General features: G+C 34.7%; 1 protein-coding gene across 8 annotated transcripts in view; it reads right to left on the reverse strand.

Moving 5' to 3' along the window:
* Positions 1-14083: 14083 nt before the first annotated feature.
* Positions 14084-18536, reverse strand: part of NRG3 (neuregulin 3) — a 1100020-nt gene continuing 1095567 nt past the window's right edge. For 3 of the 8 annotated variants that reach the window (XM_054435829.1, XM_063669890.1, XM_054435832.2), the window contains one exon: positions 14085-16165. In XM_054435829.1, the coding sequence (XP_054291804.1) occupies positions 15658-16165 (508 nt within the window). In that variant the 3' untranslated portion in view covers positions 14085-15657. Of the gene's footprint in view, positions 16166-16408; positions 16481-18536 lie in introns of all 8 variants that reach the window. The other 5 variants (XM_054435827.1, XM_063669888.1, XM_054435828.2 and 2 more) reach the window with 3 other exon arrangements.

Genomic DNA, 18536 nt, shown 5'->3' on the forward strand with positions numbered 1-18536 from the left:
AATAGACAAAAGATGCATCAGCTTTCAGAATTGGAAAACAACTGAGAAGAAAATTGCCATTTGCCCTGGGTGTAAGCAAAATGAGAGGGAATTTGTTACAGCAACTTAGTGATGTTGAGACAAAATTTCTAATCTCTGGAAAATGAAAGGCCTTGTGGGGAGAATGCAAGAACATTGTCCTGCCTCTTGTCACCTTCTCCGCAATAAACAGCTGCAATGTAGAAAAGCGGAAAAGAAGCCTCCGTTAATCAAACCAAAGAGGCTTGCCAAAGACTAAAAGGCACATCCCTTAGAAAATAAAAATAAAAAAATCCATAAAACAATGTACTAATTAGGATTGCAAAGATAGGAAACAAAGTGATTATTTGTCAAGGAATATTGAAATGGGTTCCCTAAATTGAACTGTTAAAAATTATATATAACATATATTCTGAATATAAAAGTAAAATATGACCATTATAAAAATACATGTTGAAAACTGTATAAAATTCTCAACATTTACCATACAGAAATAATCATTGCTTATATTTTAATGTTTTCTTCCAATTGCTTATTTTGAGAACATTTTCTAATGCATGAGATTTAATAATTTAATACTATTACATCCTACTGTTGTATCATAATTTAATTAGGCCTCTATCTGTGGCTGCATTTGTAAGTATCTGTCATTTGCTTTTATTAGGTTTGCTTTGCCCATATGTGTACATAAATCTAAAGAACAGATGAGAAGGAATATGACATATATACTTACATTATAAAATTATAATTCAGTTTTATTCTACATCCTTAATTTGGTGTAATACTGGGAACAATATCTAAGAATATTTCAACTTTATACGGGGTTAATATGTTTTCATCATTATTTAAAATAGGATTTATTTAAACATTTGATTATCTTATTTTTTCTATTATAAATAAGCTATCATAAATATCTTTATATATAAATCATTATGTAACTTTTTATATACAACTTCTGTTATGAAATATTTCAAATAAAAGACAAAACTCATATATACACACTGCAATTTGTTCTCTCATGTCACGTGATCTCTGACACTTGATGACTGGCCCCATGACCCTCTCTCCTCTGTGTGTGTGTATCAGATCATTTTCCTGTTCCTGCCATGCACCCATATTTCCATTAATATGTAGTCTTCACTGAGCCATCCTGTTCATTGCTATATCCTCAGCTTCTAGAACAGTACTCAGCAATACTAGGTATGCAATTGTTTGTTAAAATAATAAATTAATTAATTGATATTTGAGTGTTTATTGTTTTCTTATTTTTAAGAGCTCCTTAGAATAGTAAACTTTTGTTATGTTGTAAATATTATTCTAATTTCATCATATTCTTTCTATTTTTACAGATATTAATTTTAAATTGCATTCCCATAAATCCAATTCATTTCTGGTTTTCCTATTAGCTTAATTCCTAGAAATTCCTTGCCCAATTTCTTGCACTTTTCTGGAGTTGTTGAGGAACCTCTACCTGGAGAATCTGTTAGTGTATCTCATCTAACATAGCTGACACCCCTGCAGCAGGTACCTCCTCCAGCATCCTATATTTCATTTAGGTCTTTTGTACTTTTATTTGTTCTTGTAAGATTTCATTTCATTCTTTAGTCTAGTGTATTTTATGATAATATATGGTATGAGGTAGGGACGTATATTTCCTTTTTTAAGGTTGCCAATACTTTAATAACATTTTTGAATAAAGTGAACTTAATTTGATTTAGAATGCCCTTAATTTCTATTTTTTTAATTCATCAGTGTGTTTCTGGGCTGTTGCTTATGTTTCACTTGTTCTTACACTCGCACCACCACAATAAGTGTAATTGTTGTAGCATAAGATTATCTTTGATTATATACTAAATTGTCCCTCATTCTCTCCATATAGTTTGATTTTTCAAAATGATTTTGAGTACTTTCATCTATATATTCTCCAAATCCCTCTCAGTGTGTCTTGTCTTCAAGTGTGTTTTATTTATGAACGAAATTGAAGACTCTTGGCAAGTTTATCATATGAAGATTTTCCATTAAGAGAAAATTATATTATCATTTATTTAAATCTTCATTAATGTTCTTTTTTTGGTAGTTTCACTAGTTTTATTTCAAAGGGATGTATATTTATGTTAATATTGCAAATTGGATCTTATTCAGCCTATGCTTTCTAGTCATTTATCCTCTTTGGTTTATAGACTTATAACTGAAATCACTTATAATATCATTCTGTCGACTTTTGAATTTTCGTTTGGATCATTGTGACTCCACCTTTGCCACATTTATATCTATTTTCTTTTTTTATTCCTTTCTTATTGCTAGATCTTGCTCATCTATGTTAACTTAGTTAATAGTAATAATAGTAGAAAAGTGGCTTTGTTCTTTATTCTAATGGAAATGAATGCAATGTCTAACTGCTATGACTAATGTTGACCATTGACTTTATGTTGTTAAAGTAGATACCCACCCCCTTCAATTAACTAAATGGTTTTTTTCAGAAATAGAAATTGAATAATATATCTGATTTTTGCTATCTGCTGAGATAAATCATGTTACAAAATGCACTAATAACAAGATGTCTTCAAACAATTAAAATAAATCTTATGCTGCCACAGTGATTTCTTCTTTATTACATGACTGTAATCCACTTGCAAGTATTTTATTTAGGTTGTATGCATATATATTTATAAATAACATTGGATAATAGTAATTTTCCAAAAGAAGATTCTGTTAAACATTAATATAGTGAAATACCAAATGTTCTTAGGAAGACAAAAAGAGTTTGTGATCCAAGCGTTTATGGGAATTGATCTGAAAGTCTAAAGGGGGAGACTGATTGACTTCCATCATCCTCACTCCTCTTCTTTCACACTTGCTGACCGTGGTAGCTGCCCCCACAGTTAGACCCATGTGGTGAGGAATTAAGAATAAAATGGAGGCTGGGTGCAGTGGCTCGCTCCTGTAATCCCAGCACTTTGGGAGGCTGAGGCAGGTGGATCACCTGAGGTCAGGAGTTCAAGATCAGCCTGATCAATAGTATGAAATCCCATCTCTACTAAAAATACAAAAATAAGCCAGGTGTGGTGGCATGTGCCTGTAGTCCCAGCAACTCAGGAGGCTGAGACAGGAGAATTGCTTGAACCTGGGCTATGGAGGTTGCAGTAAGCTGAGAATTCACCACTGCACTCCAGCCTGGTGACGGATCGAGACTTCGTCTCAAAAAAATAATAATAATAAAATGGGCAGGCATAGATTTCATCCTTTTAATGAGGCGGTTGAACAAATACTTGAAGTTTTTCTTATGGAGCACTTTTCTGGAGTTGTTGAGGAATGTCTACCTGGAGAAAGCTATGAGTGCCTCTCATCTGACATAGCTGACACCCATGCAGAAGGTAGCTCCTTCAGCATGCTGGTAGTCACGTTGCTCCTCCAGGTAGTCTTTCTTGCCTTGGGCACTCATGGAGGTAGGGGGTCATACATCCTTACCCGAGACAAACACATAGGTCCCCACTCCTTATGTCTCAGTCTCTTCAATCTACCAAGTTTCAGTTTCAGGCAAGCTCAGTCATAATGTTTGGTCTTTCATTTTCCCCAGGATCTCTTCAAGAGAACAGATACCATAGGACCTATCAAAGGTCTTCTGAATGCCGTAGCACTTGGCATGATGGGAGAGAAAAACATTTTTCTTCATCTGAAAAACAAAACAATATTGGGTTGGGCAGGGTGGCTCATGCCTGTAACCCAACAGTTTGGGAAGCTGAGGCAGGCAGATCACTTGAGGTCAAGAGTCTGAGAGCAGCTGGGCCAACATGGTGAAACCCCATCTCTATTAAAAATACAAAAATTAACTGGGTGTGGTGGCATGCACCTGCAGCTTCAGCTACTCGGGAGGCTGAGACAGGAGAATCGCTGGAACCCAGGAGGCTGAGGTTGCAGTGACTGAGATTGCACCACTGCCCACTCCAGCCTAGGTGACATGAGACTCCATCTCAATAAAAAAAAAAAAAAAAAGAAAGAAAGAAAGAAAAAGAAAAAAAGGACAACATAGAGTTTTGACAATTCTCTCAAAAGTAACTAGCTCCCCTTTCAAAGCTGACATTTTTATAGTGTGTAAGTGCTAATGCTGGCAGAAACAGTTTTAACAACATTCAGCATGTCTCTCTGAGGAAACTTAAAGCTTGCTCTAGGAAGTGGAGGCAAAAAGTACCGACTCTATTTTTCCCAACCTTTGGGCTTAAGTCAAAATTTGGAGAGAAAGAATATAATTTGTTAACTCCTATGTATGTATGTGTATATTTAAGTGTGTGTATATATATTAATTATATATTACATTGTGTTATAATTATATGTGATATATAATGTATATATAAAACATATATTATTAATCATATAATATATACTTAACATATTGATATACGGTCCTCGATATACAATGGTTCAGTTTAGGATTTCACGACTTTATAATGGTGCGAAAGCAGTATGCACTCAGTAGAAATCATACTTTTAGTACCCATATGGCCGTTAGGTTTTTCACTTTCCATACAGTATGTAATAAATTACATGAGACATTCAACACTTTATTATAAAATAGGGTTTGTGTTGCACGAGTTTGCCCAACCATAGGCTAATGTAAGTGTTCTGAGCACATTTAAGGTAGGTGAGGCTAGATGGTATTCAGCTGCTGAGGGGAGAGTTGTCCTTTTTAATAGCACTATTGATGGTATCTTCTAGAAGCACCAAAGTCTCCCCACCCCTTTCCTGCCTAAATGTTGAATTCTGAGATTTCTTCATCCTTGCTTTCCTTACTCTATTCCCTCAGAACCATGGTGCCTTAGTGCCCAAAATAATTCAGCCCTGTATTCCCATATTTGAGTTTCTGTCTAATTGTTTAAGACTCTGAGAATGCCACTCAGTATCACTTGGGCTGGTTTTAAATATTTTTTGTCTTCCTTTTTATTTTCCAAATTTACTTTAACTGAAACTTTTTTTTCCCTTTGACATTTGTTATTTAGTAGAGCTGAATTATTTTTGTTTGTTATAAGTTAACATTTTTCAGTTATCTTTTATTATTTTAAAATTTTGAGACAAATATTATATAACAACAATAGGGAAGAAGAGTAGAAAATTAGACAGCTTCCTGTTTCTTAACTTCCATTCTACTGGGGCATGGTATTACGTGGACAATTTTCCTTTTTACTAATTCTTTCAAATTTCATTTCTGCTTTGTTACTTCTTTTTTTTTAAAAAAAATTGTTAACTTTCTTCCTTATATGTTCTCTTTTTTACTGTCACCCACTGACCTTAGCCTTTTGTCTCATTTTTGAGTACATACTTTCTTATATTTTAGTGGAAGAGGAGATAATTTCTAAGGTGGAACACTACAGCAAATCTCTTTTTGAAAGGAGTCATTACCTCTTTATATTGAAAGTGATATGTTTGGCCTTGTTTATGCCTACGAATGGCTTCACAGTGTTCCCGCTGAGATATTTTATGATCTTTCTGCCTTGTCTGTGCAGAGATTTCTCCAGGGCTTGTGTCTAAAAATGGTGGTTGTGGAAGAGGTCAAATGAATTTTCTTTATTTCTTCTATTGACCACATTCTTGCACACAAATTCCTTTATTCTGATCATAGGCTTGAGGGATGACTAGTATAAATTTATAATAGTATTTCAGTGACTTGGCACCTTGAAGTGAATGAGCAGGGAAGTGGAGCCACCCACGGTATTGGTTCTTAGGGGGCTGAAGCAGGTGACCTGAGGATTGCCATTTTATTGTCATTCTTCCCATGATGGAAGCAATAGTGACTGCCATGGATATGGCTCTTCTGGCTTTCTTTCTGGCACTGCTGCCTGTCACATTTGGGACAAGGAATAGCAACGTTGTTAAATTTCTGATTGCTCTATTTTGTATGTCAGAATTTCCAATAAGTCACATAATTGCGTGCATCCGTTTCCATCTATTATTTCTGTGGTCTGCCCTCATTCTAGCCAATCTATGGGATTGTTGAACTAGGGTCAGAATCATCCTCGCTTAGTCCTGAGGATTCTAACCTGTCTTGAACATTTAAAGGATCACTATCAGAAATTTAAAAGAAAAAATAATAACGATGAGAAAATATAAAGGAAGGCTACAGGGATTCTGGGTTGAAATGCAGTCCCTTACAATTTTTTTTATCTGTATAAGCTTAGGCATGCTTTTCAAAGCCTCTGTACTTTAGTTTTCTTATCTTTAAAAGGGGATAATGTGAATACATACTTTATAGAGTTATTATGATGACTAAGTTAATGTATGTAAAACATCTAATGCCATGCATATTCACAGTTCTTTCAAATGGTTTTCCTGTATAATAATGTCACTTCTTCCTTATTCCAAGATTGATGGCATTTAAAAAGCCTTCTTCCCCTCTTCTCCTCTCCTCTTCCTCCTCTTCCTTCTTCTTACAGTATGAATTAGAAGGTATAAATTTAGTCAGCGATGCAGTGGCTTCTCCAGGGATTTTTAAAAAGTACAGCTGTCTGTTTATCTTAACAAAATATTATAATATTGGTGATCAAAATCCATCAAGGAAGATGCTTAAAAACAAAATTAACACTGTGGGAGAACCAAATATCTTTGTTTATCTATACATGAAAATATGTTTATGCCCAGAAAATATTAATGCATATGTGTGTGCATATATTATTAAATACTGACGTAAGTCAAAGGTAGTAAACATTTAAAATCAGTTTAATAATATATTATAGGATCAATGTTTAGAGAACACTTTGAAATATGAATGTGCTTATGCATTTAATGTACGCATATAATGGCTTGTATAGCCATTAAGCATATGTATAAAGATACTTTACTAGTGAAGAAAATAATCAGACTGTACATAAAGTTAATAAAGTGGGATAAAATATTTTAAATACTAGATGACTCCAATTTTGTAAGACACACATAGCAAGTATATATTCAATAAAAAATATTGGAAGGGAATGTGCTCAAATATTAATGGTGATTATATTTTGGTCATTCTAAAATGTTTCTTCTCATATATCTTACGTGTAAACATGTAATATTTTTAATTAAAAAATAAAATTAAGCGTTATTAAAGTAATGCATTTCTGACTATTCCAAATCAATTGCATTTTAACCACAATTTGTTATATTGTTAAGCAAAGAAAATACAAAATAAACAAAAGGCTCGATGAATGTTAAAACTGTATATATTAGCCACTTCCAGAAGACAATTGAGTAATATCTAAAATGAATTTCCAAAATGGTCATACTTTTTGATGCAGCTGCACCACTTCTTGCAAAGTATGACCAGGAAATTACTTAAAGAAAATAATCTTAACCATTGAGGCTCACCTATTTTTTCTAAACTTTATGTAATTTTTAGTTATAGACCTTTCCACTTCTCAAAAAAGAAAATGCATTCACTAACCTATACACAAGAATTACAATTTCAGGTCTTTACAGATCTTATGAAATGTGTTTATAGATCTGCAGTTTCTTTCCAGAAAAAAGTAATGTGTGTTGTAGTACTAATTGTGGGGTTAGTTATCATAGTAAATAAATTGGGTGAATTTGTGTCAAATAATAATAGAATGTCTACATAAGTCATAGTATAAAAGCAAACTGGAATTTATGCAGTCTTTAAATAAAATGTTTATAAAGACAATGTATTGCCATAGGACAATATGATATATAATGTTTTAAATTATAATACAACACAGTGGGAAAGTAATTTTGTAAAAATATGCCCATATGTGGAAAATGAGAAAAAATATACAAAGATACAAGTTACTAAGATTTTAGCATGGTGAATTAATGGTTGACTTTTTTCACACTTTCAGTGACAATTTTTAAATAAGATTTAAAAAGGGTGAAAAGAAAATCTTTAATTGACTTTACATATTATGGAAATGTTTATACGATCAGTTTCTTGTCTCTTTGCCTGGAGAAAGGGCTCCCAGTAGTGCTTATTCATTTCATCTTTTTTTTTAAGCTGAAATCTGCTGGATAACCTTCTTTTTTTTTTTTTTTGACAAAGGGATGACCCATTTCTCAAACTTTGTTGCATGCTTTTCAGCTATTTAGGTCATTTGGACCCAAGAAAAATTGCAACTACTTGTGTCTGTGTTACACATTTTAATTTTCAAAATATATTTACATCTGCCCTTATATTTGATTCAGACATGCTCCTATGTTTAGCTTAAAAGATGGGAGCCTTCAGTGAAAGTGAGAAAATAAGGACAGGATAAAAGTTAATGATTTCTTTTTACAGATTTGTATTTTTTTTCCAACTTAAACTGAGATTTTCAGAAATTTTGTGTTAAATTTGAAGGTATGAAAAAGTGGACATTTAGTATATTTAAATGTTAGAGTTCAACACACATACTTAATTCCCAGTAGACAATTCTTTGAAAAATAAAATATCCATATAGAAAGAAGAGTGTAGTTACAGGGAAGAGATATTTTTAAAAAACAGACTTTATTGTGCAAAACATTTGGCTCATATTTCCTTACAATATTTTTAGACTATATTTAATTTTTAATGTTTAATTTGAAGCCCTTACACACATTGTTATTGGTTTATTTTTTATTCATCGTTTAAATTATGATTATGGGGTTTTTATTTGTTGATTTTTTCTTTTACTAAATGGACGATTTTGTCTTTCTCTTATAAAATGGAAAATATTGTTGTAGGAAACAATTCTAAGGTTAAAAAGTCTGTTTGCAACATAAGGAAAATTTACAGGCCCTAGGGTTATGTCTGTATATGAGAAGACAGTGGCTAAAGTCATGAACCTTATTATCATCTACATTTGAAATGTTCCTAATTTATCCCTCTACTAACACAACTCAAATGAACAAAGCTATCTTTCTCTACAAAATCACATTAGCTTCTTATTTTAGCTGAAAGTTCCCTGTTTAGTAAAGAGGAAATGAGATAAGAGGTGATTGCAGTAAGAATACAACCTAAGATGACCGTCCAGCTTTGGCAAAGGCTATTGAGAGAAAATTGGGAAATAGTGGCCAAGGATTCCCTCCACAGATAAAAGCTTACTTGACAAAGTAAACATGCAAATCGATGATTACATTCACATCTTAATTTTTAATAAGGATTATGATATATCTCCCCACAAACAAAATGCAGCCGTAGTAGAAGTAAACTCTACAAAGTTGTTGAGGGCCATACGTCCAGTATATTTTCCATAGCCTTCATATTCTCTCAGTGCAGGAGATGCCATTTTGAAATGGTTGTTTGAAGAAAATAGAGCTACGTGTACACTCTTTTAAACAAATTTGTTATCAGAGGCATGAGATATTGTTTCCTAGAAATTGTTTTTAAAATAACAATTGGAAATATTCTGGTTACCATTTTTCATGTATTCTGTGTGTGATTTATATTCTTTATTTAAAACATGGCCAAATGGATTAATAAAATCTGTTAATGATTAAGAACTAGGGAACTCATTTTGATTTAGTGTGTACAATTGCATGCTTAAAAAAATAAGAGAGAGCCACAGCATCCCAGCTACTCGGGAGGTTGAGGCAGGAGAATGGCGTGAACCCGGGAGGCGGAGCTTGCAGTGAGCCAAGGTGGCGCCGCTGCACTCCAGCCTGGGCGACAGAGCAAGACTCCGTCTCAGAAAAAAAAAAGAGAGAGACAGCCACAGCATTTCTCTCTAGCGCTCTTAAAATATACACAGTGGCCACTGGAAGTGTGTAGTAATGTTTAAGGTGAGTTGTCATGTTGTATTTGTATCAGTTTCAATAAATGTGTTATCTATTCTCCAGACTTTTATTAATAAAGACAAGAATCAAAAGCAGGCTGTGAAGAATAAGCCTTCAACAGTAACCACTATACTTTCTTGCTGCATGCGTAGACTTTCTATGAAAAATATCTGAATCCAAGGTCATCTATGTCATCGAGTTTCAACACACCATGTGTGCTGTATGCCCTGTGTGTGTGTGATTTGTAGAGCCCTTAAATTTAAATTTATTTCAGACAGGAAAGCACCGGTCTGGTGTATAACAAGGTTGTGTTAAGGGTTCATCAGACCTCTAAATACATCAAAAACAAGTAAAAACTGCATTTTTTTTCTAAATCAACTTGGTAAACTACTATATTGACTTCTTATAATTTTTAAAATGTTAACTTCAATTTACTGTCTTTGGGTCAAGTATTTTAACATTTCATATTGTTTTATTGAAGGCTAAGGAATTCAGACTTTGGGATCTTGACCAAGACACATTATATATGGAATAATTAGTGCTAGTCAGGATGCTGTTGTAAGAGCATATAAATATTAATTTGTCAAAAACAGCAATTACAATCAAAAGTAAATATGCAAGTAAACCCTGCATGTTTTTGTCTATCCTGCTCCCAAAGATAGATTTATTTTAAACCATGATGTGAAAGTATTTTCAGATAATTTATTCAGTATTGGTAAGAGAGTTTATATTAAGTTTGACATGCAAATAATTGAGAATATCAATAAGTATTTTGTATGTATGAATATCCAATGAGGGTGTGTCCACTGCCTCTGTAAGAGAAGGACATCTTCAAGGTCTCATGCCTTCTCTAGAGAGCCCCTTGTTCTGTCTTTGATAATTCATCACATTTTCTTAAAAAATTCTAGGGCAAATTTTGACCTTTGTTTTCAAGCTTTGGAAGTGGGTATTTTCTTGTCCATCCCTTGTTTTTATTACCTGTCTGAGGTAAATTTACATTAAGAACAACCACAAAAACAATCCTGTATTTTTCTCTATGGAAATTAAATGTGATATTATAAATGTAAATATTATCCATTGATAGATATACAGGTTCTGACTATTTTTGAGCCTTAGTGAGATAGACTTACAGCCATCAATTTTGTAAAGACTTGTGTTCAAGTGGAAAGAATGACAGGTGACCAGATAAAGTCTGGGTTAGAAGGACTGGAAAACAAGCCATCAATTTGGAAGAGAAATCAGAGATAAATGGTCATCCACCTTATTTGACAGATGAGGTCATGAAACTAGTCTTATGTGTAGATAAGGTATAAGTTTTCACAAAGACAACTTTCAATAGAAAATATTTTCTAATTCATTTCCAACAATGAGAGATTGTTTGCTATCCCACAATTAATTCTTTCATAGTCAACAGTACACGTGCAATCAATACAGGTATTCATGACAAAAAATTATAAAAGTACTAGAAACCTGTTCTCTATTTTTATCAAGATTACATCTGGTTACCCCTGCTATTATCTTCACTGGAATATGCAGCATTAGCCCTCAGCATCCCCTTTCCCCCCAACACACACACTCTGTCCTTATCGAAGTTTAGTGGGTACCAGAAGCAAAGGCACCTGTTTAGGCACCTCTGGGAGAAGCTATGCTTAAATTTATAAAAAAAAAATTTGAGAACATTATACACTACAAAGACAACAATCATTTACACTCATTTTAGATGTCCATTTCTAAGAGATAATCTAGCAGAGATGTTATTCTAGGATCTTGTGAATTTTCTAACCCAAGATTACTTCTGCTTGCATTAAAAAAAAGAAGGAACTGAAAAATGCCTATATGATCAAAATGTTGCCAAATTGGCTTGTCTCTAAATGCTTTGATTTCATTGGCATTCCATGAGGCAATCACTTTGATGTTTGTCAAATTAAACAGAAGTAAAAGTACTAAGATATTCAACTCACAAATTTAATATAAATTTATGTGGGTATGTGTGTGTGCAAGTGTATGTGTGGTTACAGTAGGAAACAGATTATAAGAGAATGTTGTGGCTCTAAAGGAGTGAATTTCATCTTTTACCCTCACTATTTCTTTAAAAGGGAAAGAAATAATAAACTAGGAAGAGATAAAGCTCATTTAAAGGCTTCATTTCCCAGGGCATATTGGGATGCATTTAAAACTGAGAACAGCCTTGAAACCTTGTGCTGGTTTTGCCTAGATGAGGACTGAATTTCTGAAGACAAGAGTACAAACACATAGTATAGACATGCTATCCATTGAAAACACCGAATCTATACATTTGAATAATAATAAAAAAGTATTCTTTATATATAAAATGTCTCCCAGATACCAAAAGATCAAATAAAAATCCCACCCCTCCTACTGCGTTCCTAGGTTGGCTATATACTTATTCGAGGAATGTTTCACAGCCCTTGTTTCAGTGCAGTATTTTCTGGTTTATGGGGCTGGAATCAAAGGGACCACTATTCCCTCTGCCCCAACACACAGACTTAGGAAGTCAGTGCTCCCTATAGCACCATACTGCAGGATTGGTGTGCATGACTGTGGCATCCATCAGACATATTCTGGTAGAGATCTGGTTACCCATAAGCCTTAGCCATGGGCACCCGAGGCCTCACTCAAATTGTAGCTGTCATTCAATCCAGAAGCCAATGGGCACTCTCTTGAAGTCTGCTTGGCTCTTCTGTTCTCTTTTTTAGTAGGTCTGATTTGTTAATATGATCAATACAGGTTAACTTGTGAAGTCCTATATACAACACTCTTCCTCCTCCAGACAACTTTGCTATTGCTACTTAGAAATGATGTAAATCATTGGAGGTGTGATAAATTTACAAATATTTAGTTTTTAACCTATAGCAAGGGAGATATTGGGCTAGAGTGTAAAACACAGAGCATTTAATACACATAGGAAATTTAGGAGTAAAATTTTGATGCTAATTTTCCAAAATCATTTCTACTATTTCTCGTCATTATAGGATTGCTCATATATTTTGAATGGCATCCCACAGTAGTCACAGGCAAATTAGAATAACATATGCTTTACAAAACAAAAAGGCATATCAGAAAATGAGTCGAAGTAAAAAAATAGCAGGTACCATCCATTCGCCAGTAAATAATGAATATGGACCGTATTTAATTACAAGTTTCCAAATATATATTCGCATAATAAAGACAAGGAAAATGAAGCAAAATCAAATGTGTTTTGTTGAAATAAGCACATGAGCTTGAAGGATCAAGTACTGATGGCTCCAGGTGTTTTCCATGTTAGCTTCCCTTTGAAAGTACCGATGCCATCAGCACTTGTCAGCTGGTGCCCAATGATGTAAATTTTGAGCTTGAATACTTTTCATAGGAAAGCATCACATTCCTAAAGGAGACAAATGACCACTAAAAAGTAACCATTAATATAGATTACTTATGGAGGGTTTTATCTTGACTACTAATTAAGGGAGTAATTGTATCTCTACACTTTATATCAGACTGCCAGTGGATTTGCCAGATTATTAATGCTTTTTTAGAATACATGGGGGGGTGGGGTTATAATCACATAACACAGTTTTTCATATTTTTTAAAAGGGGTTGGACCAAGACATAAGTTTCATTGACAATCTTACTGTTTTCACTGTAGACAATATGTTAGAATAACTGCAGTGAGTCACACAGCATATAACTTCTTAATGGTAAATTCAGAACCAATCTTCCAGATAAGCAAGTATAACATTTTAGTTAAAAAAAACAAAAGCAAAAACAAGGTTGACTTCAACAAAGTTGTGAGGCCTTCCAGTCGTTTGATAATTGTGAAAAATTTCAACACAATGACATATTGGATGCTCAACTTATTGGGTTTTTATAGCTCCGTTAGTTTTTAAGACCATTTTCTAAGATGTTCCTACAGATATAATATTTTTAAATGAGAACTTAGATGATCTAGACATTACAAATTTATAATAATCTTTTGAAATTCTACCAATATTACCTCCATATTCAAAACAATAGAACTGTAACAGAACAAATAATAAATATCACACAACCTTTTGTTAAATGTAAAGTGCATTTTTACCAGTGTTTCAACATCTGAGACTTTGAATTTCTATTAAGTAGTTCTGATAAATACATAGTGCTCTTTCTTTTTTCTGGATGACAATATGTCTACTAATAACTGATATTCCCAAAGAGCAATTTGCAATGTATTTTCAACAGAAACAACTTAACCTGAAATAAGAATTGTATATATTTACTGCTTGACTCAGAAACAGTTACATTCCTTTTCCATGGAATGTGTCTTCCACAAAGAGATTTTAACCAAGGTTTTCCAAAACTGCAGTAAAAGAAATCTTTTATGCTTTCAAATACGGTGCCTTTTTATTTAAAACAGTGTAAACATAACAACTCAACACCACCAATAATTGGAAAAAGACTGGGTATGTGAACACTAATTTCCTCATATGTCCCATGAAAGTGAGGGTAAATAAACAGACAAATCTTCAGGAGAGGTTTCAGTTCACCTTAGCAGTGGTAAAAATATTGCTTTATTCCAAATGAACATACAACACAATTTACTGTTCTTTTGGGGGGCTTCTTGTGAACTGAATAGTCTGGGTATTTTTATTTCAACAATTTATTCTTCCCATACTAACCACAGAAGCCGAAGCCTTGGTCCACACGTAGTAGACTTGCTATAAAATAAATAGTAATGAGGATGATGAGAAAGCAAATGGTAACTGTCAATTTGTTAATTGTCTTGTGTTAATAATTTAAGTAGGCATGATTCAAAATAAACACACATCCTCAATGAACTCACCTTATGATACTGATATCATTAATGAGCCAATAGTTGATCCTCTCAAAAGTATTCACATCAGAAAATGGTCTAGACAGTGTCAAGAGTTTTATACGACCCCACCATGCAAGTGACCTTGATTTAAGAACTAACTGAACTTTATACTTAATGGAAAAATTTAAAGTGAACAGATCTAAGAGGGAAATACTTTTTCTGAATATTAGATTCCCTGATGTTTCAGAACAAATTTTATCAAGCGTAATACACGCACACGTGCATACACATACGCACAATGAACACATGTGCTTACAGCATATGTGCCCGCGTGAGCAAGTCCACACACACACACGCTCGCACACACATGTGCACACAGGCACACAAAAACTGAGAAACGCTCCTCCAGAGCCTCTAAACAATCTCAAGGAAAAACATTTCTATTAGCATGATTTTAGTGACACGATATAGTGATTTTTTTGTCTCTTTTTCTGTAATAATTTCATACCTCCAGCTGAGATCTGTGCATTCAAATCTCAGAGGAAGGTGGCACACAAGAGTAGTTAAGACTGCTCCTGTTTTCTCCTTCTATCTCCTGTCCTCCTTCCCATTGCAGAGTCTTTTGTGGCATTCTCCAAAAATCAAATAGAAAACACTACATTTGTTGACATGACATAACCTGTGATGAGGCTATTGGGTAAATTGAAATTTAGGGCTTGGGACTGGCAAGCCAAATGGCAAGGGCCACCTGCTCACTGGTGCATCCACCTGCGGGATGCAGCTCTCCTCTTTTTGAAACCAGGTAACTGCCAGTGTTTTTTAATGAGACACTGGCAATGTGGGGCCAAGGGTCTGAATTGCCCACATCTTCTAAGAGCCAAAGAGGACAGTGTTGGGACTAACTGAAATTGGATTCAGAATTCTACCCAAAAGCTTTAATGGTAAGCTTTATCCCTCCTGAAACATTTCTTTCCCTTAAAAAAATATTTTGTTAAAAAACACTATGATATGAGGGTGATAGACTATTTGGTTTCTTCTAAGTAGATGCTCTTAAATTAATGCATATAAATAATTTGTATTTGATTTCCTCTCTTTCCTGTTGAGCAAAGCATAGAATGCACAGATTCCTACATCTCAAGTCACTTGGTCAATGCAGAGTCTCTTTGTATTTCATTTCTTAAGACAAATTGCGCCTCTCGTTCTGATTTGGCGGTGGGACTCAGGGGGAGAAAGGCTGTGTTTTCGCTTGCACTGTCCTCAGTTTCTACGCTGGCCAGTTCATAGTCTTCTGACCGTCTGGCATCAGTCAGAATTCGGATCTGCTCCTGGACAGTTTCTAGCAATATTTTCACTTCTTGTTGTTCTGCTATAAGACAATCGCTGACTGGAATACTCACATTGACAACGTCAGCTGAATAGGAGTTTTTGCACCATTTGATGCTTTTGACTTCAGAAATCCCTGGCATTTGCAGGCAGGTTTCCTCTAAACCCACTGAAGGGATGATGGGCACAGAACTGGCCCTTGTGGATGAATAGCCCACCAGGTCCTTTTGCTCCAAGCAATTAAAATAGGGGTTTGTCTCTCTTGAAGGCAGTTGCATATTTATTGATGTATTTCGTTGGGTTTTTAAACCATTGGATGAATACCTGAAAAAGAAACACAGTGTTACTCCTTCTGCTTTCTACTGGGCTTTGTTAGAGCAATACTCAATCCACAAAGCACTTTTCACATGCACCATCTCACTGAATTCTCACAGCAACCCCATGAGACGGATAATAAGTTCCCAGTTAAACAGAGAAGTAAACTGAAGCTCAGATAGGTGAAGTGACTTGCCCAAGGTCACACAGAAAATAAGTGACAGACTGAGACTCAAACCCAGATCTTCTTACTTTAAGTCCAGGGGTCTTTCAACACACCACAGCTGTATAGGCAGGTGGGATATAGTCTTCCTGACCTCTATCCTAGAATACAAAGTAAATGGGGATTGAGCAGGTAAGTGTGGCCTTTCCATTGTGACAAACAGGACACCCATAATGGCATTAGTCCACTCCATCAACTCGACCACCCTCTCAGCCCTGGGTTAGTCCAGCAGACTTGTTGTGGCCACCCTAGTCGAAGCCAATCAAGAAGCCCAATATTAAGCATCCAGGTACTACAATCACGAGTTTTTCTGCTTCACACTGATTTTAGAGAATCCAAATCCAATTTCCACAGCCACTGTGCTCTAAAGGAACCACCTCACTGCCAGATTGCTGAGCCAGCAGATGGGAATGGGAGGCTAACAATTCCTCTACCTGCCTGGGGATGAATATGAAGTGGGTTCCATAGGGCTTCTACCTATCTAGCATCTTTCCTTACAACCAAGTAACCAAGAAACCAAGTAAGGTAGTTCTTTGGTCCATGGCAAGGGCTTGTCAAGAATGCCAATGTGCCATTGCAAGTCATTTTAATATAGCAGAATCTTCTAAGCTCCCTTCTTGCCTGTTCTGGGATAGTAAATCTGTCTCCTCTGTGCTGTTCCATGACAGAAAATGGGACAGGTACATAGCAGATTTACAGAAATGGGGTTTTGGAACTTGAACAGTAGTGTTTTATTCTATTTCTTAGTTATTTGTCCCTAATTCAAACATTAAACATTCAAATTTTGACACAATTTAAACATATCAACCTTCCACACAATAAATCTCATTTCCTCAACTGCCATTATTATTTAAATGAAAATCATGTTTATACATGTAGATAATAATTGCAATGCAGTGTGTTGCACACTAAATACAAATCCTTATTGTAAGGACATGATGGGAGCAAATTAGAGGTCTTTCCACCAGACAGTGAACACAAACAGGGAAGAGATTTAGGCCTTTGTAGGCTCATCCTCTCTTATTGTGCCTAATACAGAGTTGGTAATCAATACACTTGAACTGAGTGAACACATGAATACATAAACAAATCTTCAAGGTAAACTCTCCCTTTATATCCTACTTAATGTCTATTTTCAGACTTAATAACAACAGCTAACATCTGTACAGTGCTTGTAAAAATCACTTTCACCTCCAATTAACTCATTTTATTTTTAAAAAACTTTGTAGTTTATTTATTATTATCATTTAATGGGTGCGTAAAATAGACTAAGAGGTACTCAAATGACTTTCCCAAAATTATATCTTTAGTATGTGTCACAAAGTGAATTTAAACCCAAGTTGCCTTATTCTAATTGTTACTGTCAATGTTAGAGGTTGCTAATGAATGACTATCCTAAGGGGAACCAGAATACCTTTTTGGGGATATGTAATCTTTATTCATACAAACTGCACAGCTACATATTTGGAAATTCTTGGGGAATATTACTCCATTCTCATTAGTGTTATATGAGAAATATGAGCCTAAAATATATGAGCCTAAAATATATGAGCAAAAATATGAGCCTAAAAGTTCAAATCAATAAATCAATTTCAACAAGAAGTAAGGAAACAAATTTCAGGCTTTTGTTTCGCTCTCAGCACCATCTTGTTAGCATGATTTGTATGTATGAAAATACAGAAAGTCTTCCTGTCAGGTTCACCAGTGAAGCAGAGACAAGAAATGTAGCCAGGATAGCATTTCACACAAGTATCATCAGGGTATACCAGCAGGTAGAATCTGGTAAGTTGATATGTGATGGTGACAGGTAAAAATTCTTACACTTGGGTGTAAACAGTTGGATAAAGGTGCAAATATCTTAGAGAATATAAATTCAACAAGTCAACTATGTGGCATGACTAAGACATAATCAAAGGCAATTCACGCCAAACTTTGAGGATTCTTCTCATATGCCAGAGGACTGACTAAAGGATTTAGATGAGAAAGAGGAATTGCAGTGGACTATTATGTGTCACTTCCCAAGTCAGGCTTTGAACACATGGCTGGCAACAACTGAAATTTAAAATGTTACCATGACATGAAGATGAGCTGTAAACAATGAGAACTTTCCTAACTGTGATTTTGTTTTGAATTAGACATGATTTCAAGTCCCAAAAT

This window comes from Pongo pygmaeus, chromosome 8, assembly GCF_028885625.2.
Source record: "Pongo pygmaeus isolate AG05252 chromosome 8, NHGRI_mPonPyg2-v2.0_pri, whole genome shotgun sequence".
NCBI classification, from domain to species: Eukaryota; Metazoa; Chordata; class Mammalia; order Primates; family Hominidae; genus Pongo; species Pongo pygmaeus.